The sequence below is a fragment of the Hemiscyllium ocellatum genome, chromosome 12 (assembly GCF_020745735.1).
Source record: "Hemiscyllium ocellatum isolate sHemOce1 chromosome 12, sHemOce1.pat.X.cur, whole genome shotgun sequence".
In the NCBI taxonomy this organism is placed as follows: domain Eukaryota; kingdom Metazoa; phylum Chordata; class Chondrichthyes; order Orectolobiformes; family Hemiscylliidae; genus Hemiscyllium; species Hemiscyllium ocellatum.
The window spans coordinates 53,799,091-53,817,527 of NC_083412.1; the positions used below are offsets into that span (position 1 = coordinate 53,799,091).

Genomic DNA, 18,437 nt, shown 5'->3' on the forward strand with positions numbered 1-18,437 from the left:
TACAAACTGTCAAATAAAGCAGTATCATGTATTAATTGGTAATTGTTTGAATGTATTGTGTGGTCATGGCCTGTTCCCTTCTTTATAAAAAGTATAAAAATGTCTTCATTTTAAGCCATGTGCGCAGCTCCTCCTAGGTACACAGAAGTATATAACCTCTGTGTTTCCAGACGCTCTGTGCCCGGGATATGAATTGGCTTTTTAATTTCTCATCTTTGGCATTACTCCCTTCTTAAATGGGCGGGGGGGGGGGGGGGGGGGGTTTACATTAGCAATTTTCTAATTCTCTGGGACCCTCTCTAATCCAGTGATACCAGAAAGATCACTACTAAAAGCTTCGCTATCTCTTCAGCTATCTTCTTCAGAACTCTTGGATGTAGCCCATCTGGTCTATTTGTCTACTTTCAGACCTTGCAATTTTTCCAGCACCTTCTCCTTAGTGATAACCAGCCTACTCATTTCTGCCCCCATCTCTCAAAGTTTTAGGATATTACTCGTGTCTTCCATTGTGAATACTGACACAAAGTACTTATTCAGTTCCTCAGCCATTTCTTTGTTCCCAATTGCCAGTTCTCCAGCATAATTTCCAGAGGCCCAACGTCCAGTTTTGCCTCTCTTCTGCTCTTGAGATAAAGAAACTCTTGCAATCTTCCCAAATACTACTGACTAGTTTACCCTCGTATTTATTCTTCTCCCTCCTTATTTCTTTCTACATTGTACTCTGTTAGTCTTTGAAGGTTTCTCAATCCTCTGGCTTCCCACTGCCCTTTGCCACACTGTATGCTTTCTATTTTGCTTTTATGCTGTTCCTGACTTCTCTGCTCAGCCATGGTTGCCTCATTCTCCCTTTGGGAGGCTTGTTTTGCCTTGAGATGAATTTTTGCTGTCTCCTCCAAATTACTCCCAGAACCTTCTGCCATTGCTTTCCAGTCTTTTCTGCTGGGCCTCTCTTTTGGTCAGTTCCTACCTCATGCCTTTGTGGTTGCCTTTAATCAACTTTAATACAGATATATCTGATCCAACTTCTCACTCTCAAATTGCAGAGTAAATTCTATCATATTATGATCACTGTCTCGTAAGGGTTCCTTATCAAAGCTCCCTTATCAAATCTGCCTCATTACATAACACTAAGTCCAGTATTGCCTGTTCCCTAGTGGGCTCCACCACAAGCTGTTCCAAAACGGCATCTTGTAGACATTCCACAAATTTCTATTCATGCAATCTACTACCAACCTGATTTTCCCAGTCCACCTGCATATTGAAATCCCTCATAATCAATGTAACCTTACTTTTCCTACAAGGCTTTTCTATCTCTTGGTATACCTTATGCTCAAAAGCCTGACTACTATTTAGAAGCTTCTAGATAACCTTTTTTTATTCCTTTGCAGTTCCTCAACTCTATCCACACAGATTCTGCATAATCTGAACCTACTTCATTCATTTAATTTCATTTTATACTAAAAAGGCAATCCCACTCCATCTGCCCACCTGCTTGTCTTTTCGATAGATATATATATATTCTTGGATATTTAGCTCCTAGTTCTGATCCCACATCTCTGTGATGCTCACCACATCATACCTGCCAATTTCGATTTGCACGACCAGTTAGTGCATAAGATGGACCTCCTCTTACACCTGACGAGGCCATGACACCTTATTCTGCCAGTCTGGTATAAGTTTGCCACCCAGTTCAATGCAGTCTGAGCTACCTGGAGAAGTCCCCAGCAGTAGGAAGAAGGTCAATGGCCTCCACCACTCCGGTCGGCTAAGTGCCACTATTTATTCTTTGCAACCTCATTCTAATTCTACCTCTGCTACTGCACCATCTTCCACCAAGGCTGATGCGTTAATGCTCTCATTATTGCATCCAAAATCTTCCCTTACTCACTCTCACCAACTCAATTTCCACTTCAACTTCCCTCCCACCCCACTACAACCCTACATGTCCTCTGCTCTGCCTACTCACTCATTCAAGGCATCTTACCACCTTTTCCCTGGCTGCACCAGCATTACTGTGCCAGCCCCCTTCATCTCAATCAATCTCATGCAATTCTCCCAGATTTCTTGCCATACCCACTGTATTCGGACGTGTAAGATTCCGCCCAGAGAGTATGCATAAATGGGTCATAGAGTCATAGAGATATAAAGCATGGAAACAGACCCTTTGGAACAACCTGTCCATGCTGACCAGATATCCCAACCCAATCTAGTCCCACCTGCCAGCACCCGACCTATAATAATCGGTCTTGCTCTCAATAGCAGGATGTGATGAGTAAAGTCTTGCTAGAGCCTCAGATTTTTAAATTTTATATTAATGACTTGGATGAGGGAAGGAAGGCATGCAGCTAAAGCTGCAGATGACACAAAGGGAGGTTGGAACACATTTTGCAAAGGGGACATAAGAAGGACAAAGATAAATATAGATAAGTTGAGTGGGTGGGCAAAGGTCTGGCAGATGGAATATAATGTGGGAAAACATGATTGTTCATTTTAGCAAGAAAAATAAAAAAAGCTGTGGTGTTTCTTAAACAGACAGTAACTGCAGAATCCTATGGTGCAGAGGGATCTATTATATAAACAAAGTACAATGAATGCTGGAGATCTGAAATAAAAACAGTAAGTGCTGGAGAAACTCAGCAGACCTGGCAGCATCTGCCGAGAGAGAACAGATCTACAGAGTTTCTTCTGCATTTCAGTTTTTATTGCAGAGGGATCTCGATGTTCAAGTGCAAGAGTCACTAAAAATTAGCATGTAGATGATGCAAGTTATTAAGATTCCTAATTGAATTCCATCCCTTATTACAAGAGGACTTTAACACAAAATTAACAATGTTATGCTTCAGTTACATACAGAACGGTGGCTCACTGGTTAGCATTGCTGACTCACAGTGCCAGGGACACAGGTTTGATTCCAGCCTCGCGCGACTGTCCGTATGGAGTTTGCACATTCTTCCGTCTGCGTGGGTTTCTTCCCACAGTTCAAAGATGTGCAGGTTAGGTGGATTGGCCATGCTAGATTGCCCATTGTATTTAGTGATTGTATACTCTTTGGAGGGTCAGTGTGGACTTGTTGGGCCAAATGGGATATCGTATGGGATTCTATGATGAGCACAAGTGAGACCACATCTCAAATACTACTTGCAGTTTTGACCATCTTATTTAAGCAAGGACATAAATGCATTGCAGACAGTTAAGAGGTGTTTTACTAGACTGATACCTAGAACGAGAGTGATATCTTAAGTTTCAGGATAGATTGGACTTGTTCACAAGAGTGAGGGGTGACTTGATTGAAGTATTTAAGATGCTGAACAGTCGTGACAAGGTGGGTGTGGAAAGGTATTTCCTTTCGTGGGTCAATCTATAACTAGGGAATACTGTTAAAAAATTTGGTTTTTTTTTAGGACAGAGATGAAGGGAAGTTTATCTCTCTCAGAGATTTAGAGACTTCAAAGAAATATACAGCATGGAAGGAGACCTTTTGGTACATCTTGTCCATGCCGACTATGTTCTCAAATTAAACTAGTTCCATTTGTCTGCATTTGGCCCATGTCACGACAAAACCTTGCCTATTCTTGTACTTATCCAAATGTCTTTTAAATGTTGCAAATGAACTTGCATCCACAACTTCCTCTGGCAGTTCATTTCACACACAATCCACTTTGTGTAAAACAGTCACCTCTCACCTTAAAAATATGTCCTTTAGTTTTGAACACCCCCACCCTAAACAAAAGACCTTTGCCATTCACCTTATCTATGGTGCTCATGATTTTATAAACCTGTGCGAGGTCATCTCTCAACCTGCTACGCTCCAGAGAAAAGTCCCAGCTTATCTAGCCTTTTTTTTAAACTCGAACCCTCCATTCCCGGCAACACCCTGGCAGATCTTTTCTGAACCCTTCCCAATTTATCCTTCCTATAGCATGGCATCTAGAACTGTATACACTACTCCAGAAGGGGCCTCACTAACATCCTGTACAACCTCAACATGACATCCAAACTCCTATACTTAAAAAGTCTGAGCAATGAAGGCAAGCGCGCTAAATGTCTTCTTAACCACTCTGTCTACTGTGACACCAAATTCTAAATAATTCTAATTGATCAAGATCTCATTGTAATCTTAGATAACCTTCACTGTCCACTATACCACCAATTTTAGTGTCATCTGCAAATTTACTCATCATGCCTCCGACTGAACATAGAACAGTACAGCACAGAACAGGCCCTTCAGCCCACGATGTTTTGCTGATCACTGATCCTCATGTATGCACCCTCAAATTTCTGTGACCATATGCACGTCCAGTAGTCTCTTAAATGACCTTGCTTCCACAACTGCTGCTGGCAACGCATTCCATGCTCTCACAACTCTCTGTGTAAAGAACCCGCCTCTGACATCCCCTCTATACTTTCCTCTAACCAGCTTAAAACTATGACCCCTCGTGTTAGTCATTTCTGCCCTGGGAAATAGTCTCTGGCTATCAACTCTATCTATGCCTCTCATTATCTTGTATACCTCAATTAGGTCCCCTCTTCTCCAACGAAAAAAGTCCGAGCTCAGTCAACCTCTCTTCATAAGATAAGCCCTCCAGTCCAGGCAGCATCCTGGTATACCTCCTCTGAACCCTCTCCAAAGCATCCACATCTTTCCTACAATAGAGCGACCAGAACTGGACGCAGTATTCCAAATGCGGTCTAACCAAAGTTTTATAGAGCTGCAACAAGATCTCACGACTCTTAAACTCAATCCCCCTGTTAATGAAAGCCAAAACACCATATGGTTTCTTAACAACCCTGTCCACATGGGTGGCCATTTTAAAGGATCTATGTACCTGCACACCAAGATCCCTCTGTTCCTCCACACTGCCAAGAATCCTACCTTCAATCCTGTACTCAGCTTTCAAATTCGACCTTCCAAAATGCATCATCTCACATTCATCCGGGTTGAACTCCATCTGCCACCTCTCAGCCCATCTCTGCATCCTGTCAATGTCCCGCTGCAGCCTACAACAGCCCTCTTTACTGTCAACGACACCTCCAACCTTTGTGTCATCTGCAAACTTGTTGACCCATCCTTCAATCCCTTCATTCAAGTCATTAATAAAAATTACAAACGGTAGAGGCCCAAGGACAGAGCCCTGTGGAACACCACTCACTACAAACTTCCAGGCAGAATATTCTCCTTCTACTACCACTCGCTGTCTTCTGTTGGCCAGCCAATTCTGTATCCAGACAGCTAAGTTCCCCTGTATCCCATTCCTTCTGACCTTCTGAATGAGCCGACCATGGGGAACCTTATCAAATGCCTTGCTAAAGTCCATATACACCACATCCACAGCTCGACCCTCATCAACCTTTCTAGTCACATCCTCAAAGAACTCGATAAGGCTTGTGAGGCACGACCTGCCCCTCACAAAGCCGTGTTGACTGCATTTAATCAAACCATGCTCTTCCAGATGGTCATAAATCCTATCCCTCAGAGTCCTTTCTAATACCTTGCAGACGACAGACGTGAGATTTACTGGTCTGTAATTGCTGGGGATTTCCCTATTTCCTTTCTTGAAGAGAGGAGTTACATTTGCCTCTCTCCAGTCCTCAGGTACAACTCCAGCGGAGAGCGAGGATGCAAATATCTTCGCAAGTGGCGAAGCAATTGCATTTCTCGTTTCCCAAAGCAGCTGAGGACAAATCGGGACCGGGCCTGGTGACTTGTCAATCTTAATGTTTGACAAAATTTTCAGCACATCAGCTTCCTCTACCTCTATCCATTTTAGCATGCACACCTGCTCTTCAAAGGTTTCATTCACTACAAAGTTCGTTTCTTTCGTAAAGACAGAAGCAATAAACTCATTTAGGGCTTCTCCTACCTCCTCAGACTCCACACACAAATTCCCTATGCTGTTCCTGATCGGCCCTACTCTTTCTTTGACCATTCTCTTATTCCTCACGTAAGTGTATTCTCATCCAAATTGTTGATATAAATGGGAACAGTCTAACATAAAAGTGGTGGAGGTAGGGTAATAACATCTTTTTTAAGACACAGTTAGATTGATTCCCTTGCTTAACAAAAACTTAAGATCACTGGGAGTAGTTGGGAACGTGGAATTCAAAATAGAAAAAGATCAGCCATTATCTTAATGGTAAGCCAAACAGCTCTGTGGAACTGAATGGCCTACTTCATTCTTAATTCATTTGTTTGTATGACTTCCAAATGAAGGTATGCAGGTGGTATAATCTTTGTTAAAGTTGATAGTCTACTTGCTTCTGAACTGGCATCTTATGTAATGTTATTCAATTTAACCATTGCACTTGGGAAGTGTGGGCAAAAATGACATAATTGGTGTCAAAACAACACCGAATCCAAAGTTGTTCAATTAACTTAAAATGTAACTGCCAATGAACTGAATGGTTTCCTAGATAAAAACAATGACTGCAGATGCTGGAAACCAGATTCTGGATTAGAGTGGTGCTGGAAAAGCACAGCAGTTCAGGCAGCATCTGAGGAACAGTAAAATCGACGTTTCGGGCAAAAGCCTTTCATCAGGAATACAGTGTGCCCTAGGCCATTTAAGAGGGCAGTTGAAAGTCACCAAAGTAATGTGTAAGTTTTTAAACCACACCATGATGAATGGCAGATTTCTCTCTCTAAAGACCACAACTGATGAAAGTCTCTATTAGTGACTAGATTTATGAAGCAAATTTAAATTCCAGCTCATGCTCTTGGGCCTCTGGATTACTAATCGAGTGATATTATCACTACACAGTCACATTGTCTAATGCACAACAAACAGATGCAAGTTATGGCGGCTGATCAGATATACTGAAATTACATCAAGGACCCAAGCCTGAAGATGGCTATGATGTATGATAAGCAAAATCTGCTTGCTCTATTATAAGACAGTGCTCTACAAATCAATGTAATTTGGTAAAACCTGATTATATTTTCAAACTTATGTACCATCAATTTTAGTATTTTTCTACAAAAGAAAACACTGCTCTAAGACTCCTTTTCTGAGAAGATTGTGTTCCTGATATATTTTGCAAATGCAACAGTAGTATATATTACTAGTGAGCTTTCACACCAGTCTGCAATACCATGCACACCCTTGCCAATGCTTTCTAATATAATGATGACTGTTCTAATGAAGCATGATTTTAAAACAGCTGCCCTTTTGCCTGACAAAATCTTAAACCCATTCAGCATTCTCTACCGTTTCACATTCCATTCACTGATGCTCAATATTACTGGGGTCCAGACCCTAATGTAGCCATGGTTCAATCATGGATAAAGGAGGCGAATTCAAGAGACTAGGTAAGAGTGACAGCCTTTGACGTCAGTCAGTATTTGTCCAAGTGAGATATTAGGAGCTTGAATAAAATTGAACTCAATGGAAATCGGGGAAAAAAATCTTCACTGGCTGAAGGGATACTTAGCACAAAGAAAATGTTGTGGTTGTTGGAGGCCAAATCTTGCAGTTCCTGCAGGAGTTCCTTTGGCAGTGTTCTCAGCTCAACCATCTTTAACCATTTCAACAATTACTTTCGCTTCAGTGTGGGTTTGGACAGTTCCTATCCTGGGATTGTTTTTGTTTGGTAGGGCCAAGTAAAATATGAAGATTCCACCCTGATTGTTATCAATACTATGGTGGGCAGATAAAGTGCCCACTAGGCCATCCATATTTAAGAGTGAGGCCTTTAACTGATCAACTAAGTAGCAATTTAGGACTTCAAACCACTCCCATAAAAACTGGTCAGTGGCAGGCAGGTCACGTTTGAAAATTGTTTATGAAAATATAGTTTTGAAAAGGTAGGGGCATATAACTTGGGCAGGTGCCCTGCATGCGATGAGTGCACCGCACCTCCCACAAGCTATCACTTTCCACACACTTTGTTCCTGCCTATTTAACCTCCAATCTCTTCCTTCTATCTCCTCTGCCCCTGGCCCTACCTAGTGTGCCCAATCTCTTTCTAACTCTAAGAATCCAGGACTTGCCTCATTCTGGTCACCATTTCTCTTCTTCATGGAGATGCATATAGTTGCAACACTGTCCTGCAGTATATTTGTTGATTACTCAGCATTACATTCCATCTGCAGCTCCTTATCTAAGTAGTAATCTCTACTCACATGAACCAGGACCTGGTCAATGCATAACCTTGTGTTAAGTGACAAGCAATCTCTATCATGAAAGAATCTACTTCCCCATGGTATCAACAGAATTACCAGTGACTAACTCTTCTACCATCAACATTCTGAGGGTCACTATTGACCAGAAATTGACCTGTAACTACAACAGCAAGTCAAAGACTGGGGATTCTGTGGCAATTAACTCTCCTCCTGATTTCCCAAAGCCTCTGTACCATATCTCAGGTGAGGGGAGTGGTTGAGAAGGAGACACTTCATGATAATCTCAGCCAGTGTGGAAACTGAACCCATGCTGTTAGCATTGCTCTGCATTACAAACCAACCAGGTAGCCAGCTGAGCTGACCAACCTCCATGCTGTATTTGCCAATTTTTGTTTTCCTTTGATGGGATGCTGGCATCATTGACAACATCAACAACTGTTGGCCATAATTTTCTTTGAATGGAGTGGTTTACTAGGGCTTCAGAGGGCAATGAGGATAAAGCCTCTTTGCTGGGGGTTTGAGAGTTTTCATATCGACTCGACTGGATAATGATGGCAGAACTCCTTCCCTAAAAGACCTTACTGAAGCAGATGGTTTTGGTATAACAATCAATGATAGTCTTGTAGTCACCATTACAGAGATTAGCTTTCAATACGAGATTTTATTGAGTGAATTTAAATTCTACCAACTGACATGCAGGGATGTGGACTGATGTCCATGGAAGTCATATTGGACTCAAAACGTTAAATATGTTTCTCTTTCCACAGATGCTACCAGACCTGATTTTCCCCATCATTGTTTTTATTTCCGATTTCCAGCATCTGCAGTACTTTGCTTTCATCCTTGGATTACTAATCCAGTGACATTTTCACTATGGAAAAAAGGAGAAAGTGAGGACTGCAGATGCTGGAGATCAGAGCTTAAAAATGTGTTGCTGGAAAAGCGCAGCAGGCCAGGCAACATCATAGGAACAGGAGAATCGACGTTTCGGGCATAAGCCCTTCTTCAGGAATGAGGAGGGTGTGCCAAGCTGACCTGCTGCGTATTTCCAGCAACACATTTTTAAGCACATTTTCACTATGCCACCGTTGCTCCGAACTTTCATGAATTTATTTTAAAAAAACACATTTGTTGGGTGATCTCTAACAAAACTGTCAGTAAGATCAGAAACATTTAAAGTGCTACTGCAAATGTGTCCTGTTGACTCATACAATCCTTCAGCATATAAATTGCAACCAGGTAATATTGGGCTCAAAACATGCCAGCATTTCTGCTCCTCCATTTTTATGTCCAAAAGCACTTGTTTTACACTGGTACAGGTATGCAAAATCAGTTTCACTGATGCAGTTATCACCGCAGTACATATGGTGCTATTTGGAGAAAGTGAGGACTGTAGATGGTGGAGATCAGAGTTGTGGTGCTGTAAAAGCATAACAGGTCAGGCAGCTTCCAAAGAGTAGGAGAATTGATGTTTTGGGCATAAGCCCTTTATCAGGAATGGGTACTATTTGTGATTAACTATTTACTTATGACAGTCTAATGGAACCATGAATTAGTGTCTGCAATGCCAATATAGATCGTTATATGTGTTAAATTAATTCTCAAAAGAAGAGGGTTTATAGATATAAGATACTGATGATTATCAGGACAAATTTTACTTTACCAGCCAATTTTAGTGTGCTGCACAAGTCAGTACATCACAAAATTAATTCAACAAATGTTATCATTCTTAACTAATCAATGCATTAAAGATTTTCCATAAAACTATTAATTCTTTGCTCTAGCTAAACCTACTTGTAGGTAGAAAAGCATGGACCACTTCCCCCAGAAAAGGCTCTTCTCTGGAGTTTCAGTGTAAATGTATGAGAAGAAAAGAACACAGACTTTCCTGGTGAGAATGCAGAAATTTGTCTTATTGCTTTTCTAAGACAGAGGATGATAAACATTTTAACCTCAGTAAGTTAATTGTTGTTTTAAGTCTGTCCAAGAGAAAGGCTGCATTAGTGAGTACAGTGGGTTCTTTCTTGATTATGTGTTTTTGGAGACAAGTCTCTTGATTAAACTTAAAATATAAGCAATAGCTATTAATTTAACCTGGAGCAGTGTTTGTAGAGGAATAAGATGGTGTTATTTTCTGTAGATTGTGAAGGAGCAAAAATGGCCTTTGCAGTGATATGTCAGATGTGGGAGTTTAACGAGAGTTTAAGGGTTACTGTGGATTATATCTGCCATAAAAGCTGTTGGATGCAAATCTTATCAGATCAAGTGGATCGGTTGGAGAGACAGATAGAAGCGATGAGGAATTTGCAACAGCATCAGTATGTGATGGATGGCTGTTATAGGAAGCCGGGGGGGGGAAAGAGTTTCAGATACAGTCACATAGATGGGTTAACTCCAGGAAGGGTAAGAGAGGTAGGCACTTAGGACAGGAGTCTTTTGTGGATATAGCCATTTCATATAGATATGCTGTTTTGGAAAATGTAGGGGGTGATGGTTTCTCAGGGGAACGTAGCACGAACAGCCACGTTTCTGGTATTGAGACTGGCTCTAATGCAATGAGGGGTACGTTAGCTTAAAAGAGATCAATTGTGTTCGGGGATTCGGTACTCAGAGGTACAGACAGACATTTCTGTGGCCAGCAGAGAAAAAGCAGACTGGTGTGTTGTTTCTCTGCTGCCAGGATCAAGGATGTCTCAGAGAGGGTGCAGGATGTTCTCACGGGGCAGAGGGGCCAGCAAGAGGTCATTGTCCACATTGGAACCAACGATATAGGAAGGGAAAAGGTTGAGATTCTGAAAGGAGATTACAGAGAGTTAGGCAGAAATTTAAAAAGGAGGTCCTCAAGGGTAGTAATATCTGAATTACTCCCAGTGCTATGAGCTAGTGAGGGCAGGAATAGGAGGATAGAGCAGATGAATGCATGGCTGAGGAGCTGGTGTATGGGAGAAGGATTCACTTTTTGGATCATTGGAATCTCTTTTGGGGTAGAAGTGACCTGTACAAGAAGGACGGATTGCACCTAAATTGGAAGGGGACTAATATACTGGCAGGGAAATTTGCTAGAACTGCTTGGGAGGATTTAAACTACAAAGGTGGGGGTGGGGGTGGGATGGGACCCAGGGAGATAATAAGGAAAGAGATCAATCTGAGACTGGTACCGTTGAGAACAGAAGTGAATCAAACAGTCAGGGCAGGCAGGGACAAGGCAGGACTAATAAATTAAAGTGCATTTATTTCAATGCAAGGAGCCTAACAGGGAAGGCAACTGAACTCAGGGCATGGTAAGGAACATGGGACTGGGATATCATAGCAATTACAGAAAAATGGCTCAGGGATGGGCAGGACTCGCAGTTTAATGTTCTAGGTTACAAATGCTACAGGAAGGATAGAAAGGAAGGCAAGAGAGGAGGGGGAGTGGCATTTTTGATAAGGGATAGCATTACAGTTGTACTGAGGGAGGATATTCCTGGAAATACATCTAGGCAAGTTATTCGGATGGAACTGAGAAATAAGAAAGGGATGATCACCTTATTATAGACCCCCCAATAGTCGGAGGGAAATTGAGAAACAAACTTGTAAGGAGATCTCAGCTATCTGTAAGAATAATAAGGCAGTTATGGTAGGGGATTTTAACTTTCCAAACATCGACCGGGACTGCCATTGTGTTAAAGGTTTCGATGGAGGGGAATTTCTTAAGTGTGTACAAGACAATTTTCTGATTCAGTATGTGGATGTACCTACTAGAGAAGGTGCAAAACTTGACCTACTCTTGGGAAATAAGGCAGGGCAGGTGACTGAGGTGTCAGTGGGGGAGCACTTTGGGGCCAGCGACCATAATTCTATTAGATTTAAAATAGTGATGGAAAAGGATAGACCAGATCCAAAAGTTGAAGTTCTAAATTGGAGAAGGGCCAATTTTGACAGTATTTGGCAAGAACTTTCGAAAGCTGATTGGAAGCAGATGTTTACAGGTAAAGGGACGGCTGGAAAATAGGAAGCCTTCAGAAATGAGATAACAAGAATCCAGAGAAAGTATATTCCTGTCAGGGTAAAAGGGAAGGCTGCTAGGTATAGGGAATGCTTGATGACTAAAGAAATTGAAGGTTTGGTTAAAAAGAAGGAAGCATATGTCAGGTATAGACAGGATAGATCGAGTGAATCCTTAGAAGAATATAAAGGAAGTAGGAGCATACTTAAGAGGGAAATCGGGAGGGCAAAAAGGGGACATGAGATAGTGTTGGCAAATAGAATTAAGGAGAATCCAAAGTTTTTTACAAATATATTAAGGACAAAAGGGTAACTAGAGAGAGAATAGGGCCCCTCAAAGATCAGCAAGGCAGCCTTTGTGTGGAGCCACAGAAAATGGGGGAGATACTAAATGAATATTTTGCATCAGTATTTACTGTGGAAAAGGATATGGAAGATATAGACTGTAGGGAAATAGATGGTGACATCTTGCAAAATGTCCAGATTACAGAGGAGGAAATGCTGGATGTCTTGAAACAGTTAAAGGTGGATAAGTCCCCAGGGCCTGATCAGGTGTACCCAAGAACTCTGTGAGAAGCTTGAGAAGTGATTGCTGGGCCTCTTGCTGAGATATTTGTATCATCGATAGTCACAGGTGAGGTGCCAGAAGGCTGGAGGTTGCCAAACGTGGTGCCACTGTTTAAGAAAGGCAGTAAAGACAAGCCAGGGAACTATGGATCGGTGAGTCTAATCTTGGTGGTGGGCAAGTTGTTGGAGGGAATCCTGAGGGACAGGATGTACATGTATTTGGAAAGGCAAGGACTGATTTAGGTTAATCACATGATTTTGTGTGTGGGAAATCGTGTCTCACAAACTTGATTGAGTTTTTTGAAGAAGTAACAAAGAAGATTGATGAGGGCAGAGCAGTAGATGTGATCTATATGGACTTCAGTAAGGCGTTCGACAAGGTTCCCCATGGGACACTGATTAGCAAGGTTAGATCTCATGGAAAACAGGGAAAACTAGCCATTTGAATACAGAACTGGCTCAAAGGTAGAAGACAGAGGGTGGTGGTAGAGGGTTGTTTTTCAGACTGGAGGCCTGTGATCAGTGGAGTGCCACAGGGATTGGTACTAGGTCCTCTACATTTTGTCATTTACATAAAAGATTTGGATGCAAGCAAAAGAGGTACAATTAGTAAGTTTGCAGATGACACCAAATTTGGAGGTGTAGTGGACAGCGAAGAGGGTTACCTCAGATTACAACAGGATCTGGACCAGATGGGCCAATGGGCTGAGAAGTGACATTTGGAGTTTGATTCAGATAAATGCGAGGTGCTGCATTTTGGGAAAGCAAATCTTAGCAGGACTTATACACTTAATGATAAGGTCTTAGGGAGTGTTGCTGAACAAAGAGACCTTGGAGTGGAGGTTCATAGCCCCTTGAAAGTGGAGTCGCAGGTAGATAGGATAGTGAAGAAGGTGTTTGGTATGCTTTCCTTTATTGGTCAGAGTATTGAGTACAGGATTTGGGAGGTCATGTCGTGGCTGTACAGGACATTGGTTGAGCCACTGTTGGACTATTGCGTGCAATTCTGGTCTCCTTCCTATCGGAAAGATATTGTGAAACTTGAAAGGGTTCAGAAAAGATTTACAAGGATGTTGCCAGGGTTGGAGGATTTGAGCTATAGGGAGAGGCTGAACAGACTGGGGCTGTTTTCCCTGGAGTGTCGGAGGCTGAGGGGTGACCTTGTAGAGGTTTACAAAATTATGTGGGGCATGGATAGGATAAATAGACAAAGTCTTTTCCCTGGGATGGGGGAGTCCAGAACTAGAGGGCATAGGTTTAGGGTGAGAGAGGAAAGATATAAAAGAGACCTAAGGGGCAACCTTTTCACGCAGAGGGTGGTACGTGTATGGAATGATCTGCCAGAGGATGTGGTGGAGGCTGGTACAATTGCAACATTTAAGAGGCATGTGGATGGGTATATGAATAGCAAGGGTTTGGAGGGATATGGGCCGGGTGCTGGCAGGTGGAACTAGATTGAGTTGGGATATCTGGTCGGCATGGACAGGTTGGACCGAAGGGTCTGTTTCCATGCTGTACATCTCTATGACTGTATGAGTGCCAGGGTCATACTGCGATTGCACGACTAAGGCCTCACAAGCAACCATTTAACAATTCTGAACTTGTGACAGTTTTGTAGGGAGAGGGGAAATTCACCAGAATCCAGGGAGGATGAGAAACATAAGGGGAATCTAATGTGGACCCCTGACCTCTGGAAAGAAAAGCAGAATTGAATGCAGAGGGAACGAGAGAACCCTGTGAGGGATTAGGAATATTTACAACGATGATATTTGCCATCTTATTTCAAATACAGCTGGTCACTTTTGAATGGAAAGTATAAGAAAGATGATTTTCACTCAAACCACACACTTTCATTTTGCAAGAATTTACACTTATTTTATTTAGTAGAATGTCAGCATTGGTAGTGAAAGATAGATCCCAAATTGATCTCTCTTTCTGCTAAATGGGAGTGTCTCCTTGCTTCTCAGAAGCATCAAGAAACAGTGAGTTCAAATTGGCTAGGAGCTGTTGTACCCTAAAGGCTTCTCATTTTCTAGTGTAGCTTCCTAAAACTGAACAAATCGGCAATAGGTATTAGGCCTTCTAAAATTATACTACTGCTCTTTACTGACAGAAGTCCTCCAGGATGCACCATCTCAGAGTGGTTTAATAAGTGCACAGAAATTCAGTTCAGTCATTAAAATTTACTTCTTTACTGAAAGATCAACATTTTACTGTGAATTATTTTTCTTCTATAAAAAGGACAACAATCAATAAAACTGGTTCCCAGACTATACTTTTGTTTCTTAATCATTGTGGTTAATTATTTTACAAAAATGAGGTGCTCACTTATTCACCCCAGACTGCACAGTAAGTACTATTAAGGATGCAGGTTTGCTTGCTGAGCTAGAAGGTTCGTTTTCAGATGTTTCATCATCACACTCGATAACATTTTTAGTGAGCCTCTGAATGAAGCATTGGTGGTGTAGCCTGCTTTCTATTTATATGGTTAAGTTTCCTTGGGTTGGTGATGTCATTTCCTGTGGTGACACCATTTCCATTGGTGATGTCATTTGCTGTTCTTTTTCTCAGGGAGTGGTAAATGGGATCCAAGTCAATGTGTTTGTTGATAAGAGTTCTGGTTGGAATGCCAGACTACCCAGATCCCATGGATCATGGCAGCCTACAAGCCCACCAACACACTAAAACAGCAGCTAATTAATTTGAAACACCCTGTACAGACAACAAGCAAAACTAATGTCATTTATAAATCCGTTGCGAGAACTGTAACAAACACTACATTGGACAAACATGCAGTAAACTAGCCACCAGGATACATGAACATCAACTAGCCACAAAAAGACATGACCCATTCTCAGTAGTATCCTTGTATTTTGGTAAGGAAGGATACCACTTTGACTGGGACAACACATCCATCCTAGGTGAAGCCAAACAGAGACACACACAAGAATTCCTAGAAGCATGGCATTCTAACCAGAACTCTATCAATAGACACATTGACTTGGATCCCATTTACCACCCACTGAGAAAAAGAACAGGAAATGACATCACCATAGGAAATGACGTAATCACAGGAAATAACATCACCAACCCAAAGAAACACTAACTTGCGGGCTACACCACCAGTGCTTCAGCTGGAGGCTCACTTAAGATGTTATCTAGTACGGTGACAAAATGTCTGAAAACAAACCTTCCAGCTCAGCGAGCAAACCTACATCCAGTACCTCCACCTGAGCTACAAATCTTCTTAAAATTCACTAAGTACTGTTATTTAAGAAGTTACTTTCACTGATTTATTGTTAAGTGTGACAAAGATAAGAGTCCACTTACCATAAAATGAGGCCGTGTTAGGATACACTTCAATTCCTTTGCATCACTGTTTTCTGGATAGCATGAAATTTCTTCCAAAACCTGCAAGGTGTAACAAATGCATAATAAGCCTCTGCAAGTTGTTATGACACAGAGGTGAAATCCTCTGTTAATTAAACTAAACATCCAGAAAAGCTCAACTCGCCACACCTCGTAATCTGTTAAAATATGAGTGACAGATCTCCTAAATTCCACTATTAAAGAAAAAACATTGATTTATTTAATTATAAAAGTGACTATTAAACAACTATTCACCACTCTGTGTCCTCCATTCTCTTAACTGCTTATTACCTGCCTCCAACTCTATAACAATATGCTGTTCCAATAAGACACTTAGTAAAATTACATCAGTTTAATTTCAAAACCACACAGCTGCGGTCTTCTTCTGTGTCCCTCTTCTTCAGGCTGAGGATAATTTCTGCAGCGGGACATTGATTTCTACAGTAGAACCAGCGAGGGCTGAAGCCCGGGGGCTGTTGGGAAGGTGAATTCTTCACTTAAAAACTTACCAGCGTGCAGAGGCTTCTGGGTGTTCGCTAAACCGGAGACCCTACACCCACCTCCCTTCTCCAACCTTACACCGCTCAAAGGAAATCAGGTAATTTTCTTTTTCTCTTTCATTTCTTAGTAAGGGAAATTAGCAGGGATGGCAGCACAGGCAGTGCAATGTTCCTCCTGTGGGATATTTGCGGTAAGGGACACCATTAGTGTTCCAGCTGAGTACTCATGCTTTAAGTGTACCTAACTCCAGCTGCTTGAAAACCATGTTAGGGAACTGGATGAACTCAGGATCATTCAGGAGGTAGAGACAGTTATAGGTAAAAGCTACAGAGAGGTGGTTACTCTGAGAAATTAATATAGTCGGGTGACTGTTAGAAGGGGTAAGAAGCAATCAGTACAGAAATCTCCTGTGGCCATTCCCCTGTATAACAAGAATACATTTTGAATACTGTTGTGGGGGACAACTTACCAAGGGTAAGCCATGGGGTACAGGTCTCTGGCACAGAGTCTATCCCTATTTCTCAGAAGGGTAAGGGGAACAGGAGGAGAACATTAGTCACTGGGGACTCCATAATTAAGGGGACAGATAGGAGATTCTGTGGGAACAAGAGAGACTTGCATTTGGTGTGCTGCCTCAGGTGTCAGGGTCCATTATGTCTCAGATTGTGTTTTCTGGATCCTTAAGGGGGAGGGGGAGCAGCCGCAAGTCATGATCCACACAGACACCAATGAAATAGGCAGGAAAAGGGATGGGGATGTAAGACAGAAATTCAGGGAGCTAGGGTGGAAGCTTAGAGCTGGAATAAACAGAGTTGTTATCTCTGGTTTGTTACCCATGTCATGTGCTAATGAAGCGAAGAATAGGGAGACAGAGGAGTTGAACATATGGCTACAGGGATGGCACAGAAGGGAGGGATTCAGATACCTGGATAATTGGGGCACATTTTGTGGTAGGTGAGACCTCTGCAAATGGGATGGTCTACACCGGAATCAGAGGGGTACCAATATCCTGGGGGGAAGTTTGCTAATGCTCTTCGAGAGGGTTTAAACTAATTCAGCAAGGGGATAAGAACCTGAATTGAGCTCCCGTGTACAGGAGGTTGAGAGTAGTGAGGTCATGAATAAGATTTCAAGATTGCAGGAGTTTACTGACAGGCAGGCGGGTGTTGTGAAGTATGTCTACTTCAACGCCAGGTACATCCAGAATAAGGTGGGTGAACTTGCAGCATGGGTTGATACCTGAGACTTTGATGTTGTGGCCATTTTGGAGACATGGAGAGAGCAGGGACAGGAATGGCTCTTGTAGGTTCCAGGGTTTAGATGTTTCAATAAGATCAGGAAAGGTAATAAAAGACGGGGAGGTGTGGCATTATTAGTCAAGGACAGTATTATGGTGGCAAAAAGGATGTTTGATGAGCACCCATCTACTGTGGTAGTATGGCCTGAAGTTAGAAACAAGAAAGGAGAGATCATTTGTTGGGAGTTTTCTATCGGCCTCTGAAATGCTCCAGAGATGTAGAGGGAAGGATTGCAATGATGATTCTGGACAGGACTGAAAGTAACAGGGTAGTTGTTATGGGGGACTTGAACTTTCCAAATATTGATTGGAAACATTATAGTTTGAGTACTTCAGATAGGTCAGTTTTTGTCCGATATGTGCAGGAGGATTTCCTGACACTGAATGTAGATAGGCCAACAAGAGGCGAGGCCAAATTAGATTTGGTACTGGGTAATGAACCAGGCCAGGTGTTAGATTTGGAGTCAGATGAGCACTTTGGTGATAATGAGTACAATTCAGTTACGTTTACTTTAGCAATGAAAAGATTTAGGTATATACTGCAGGTAAGAGTTATAGCTGCGGGAAAAGCAGTTATGATGCAATTAGGTGAGATTT

At 42.0% G+C, this 18,437-nt stretch overlaps 1 protein-coding gene across 4 annotated transcripts in view; it reads right to left on the reverse strand.

Annotated features, from left to right (window-relative positions):
• Nucleotides 1-18,437, reverse strand: part of caska (calcium/calmodulin-dependent serine protein kinase a) — a 618,991-nt gene that overhangs the window by 64,941 nt on the left and 535,613 nt on the right. For all 4 annotated transcript variants that reach the window (XM_060833558.1, XM_060833557.1, XM_060833556.1 and 1 more), the window contains exon 13: nt 16,004-16,084. In XM_060833558.1, coding sequence (XP_060689541.1) covers nt 16,004-16,084 — 81 coding nt within the window. The remainder of the gene's footprint in view (nt 1-16,003; nt 16,085-18,437) is intronic.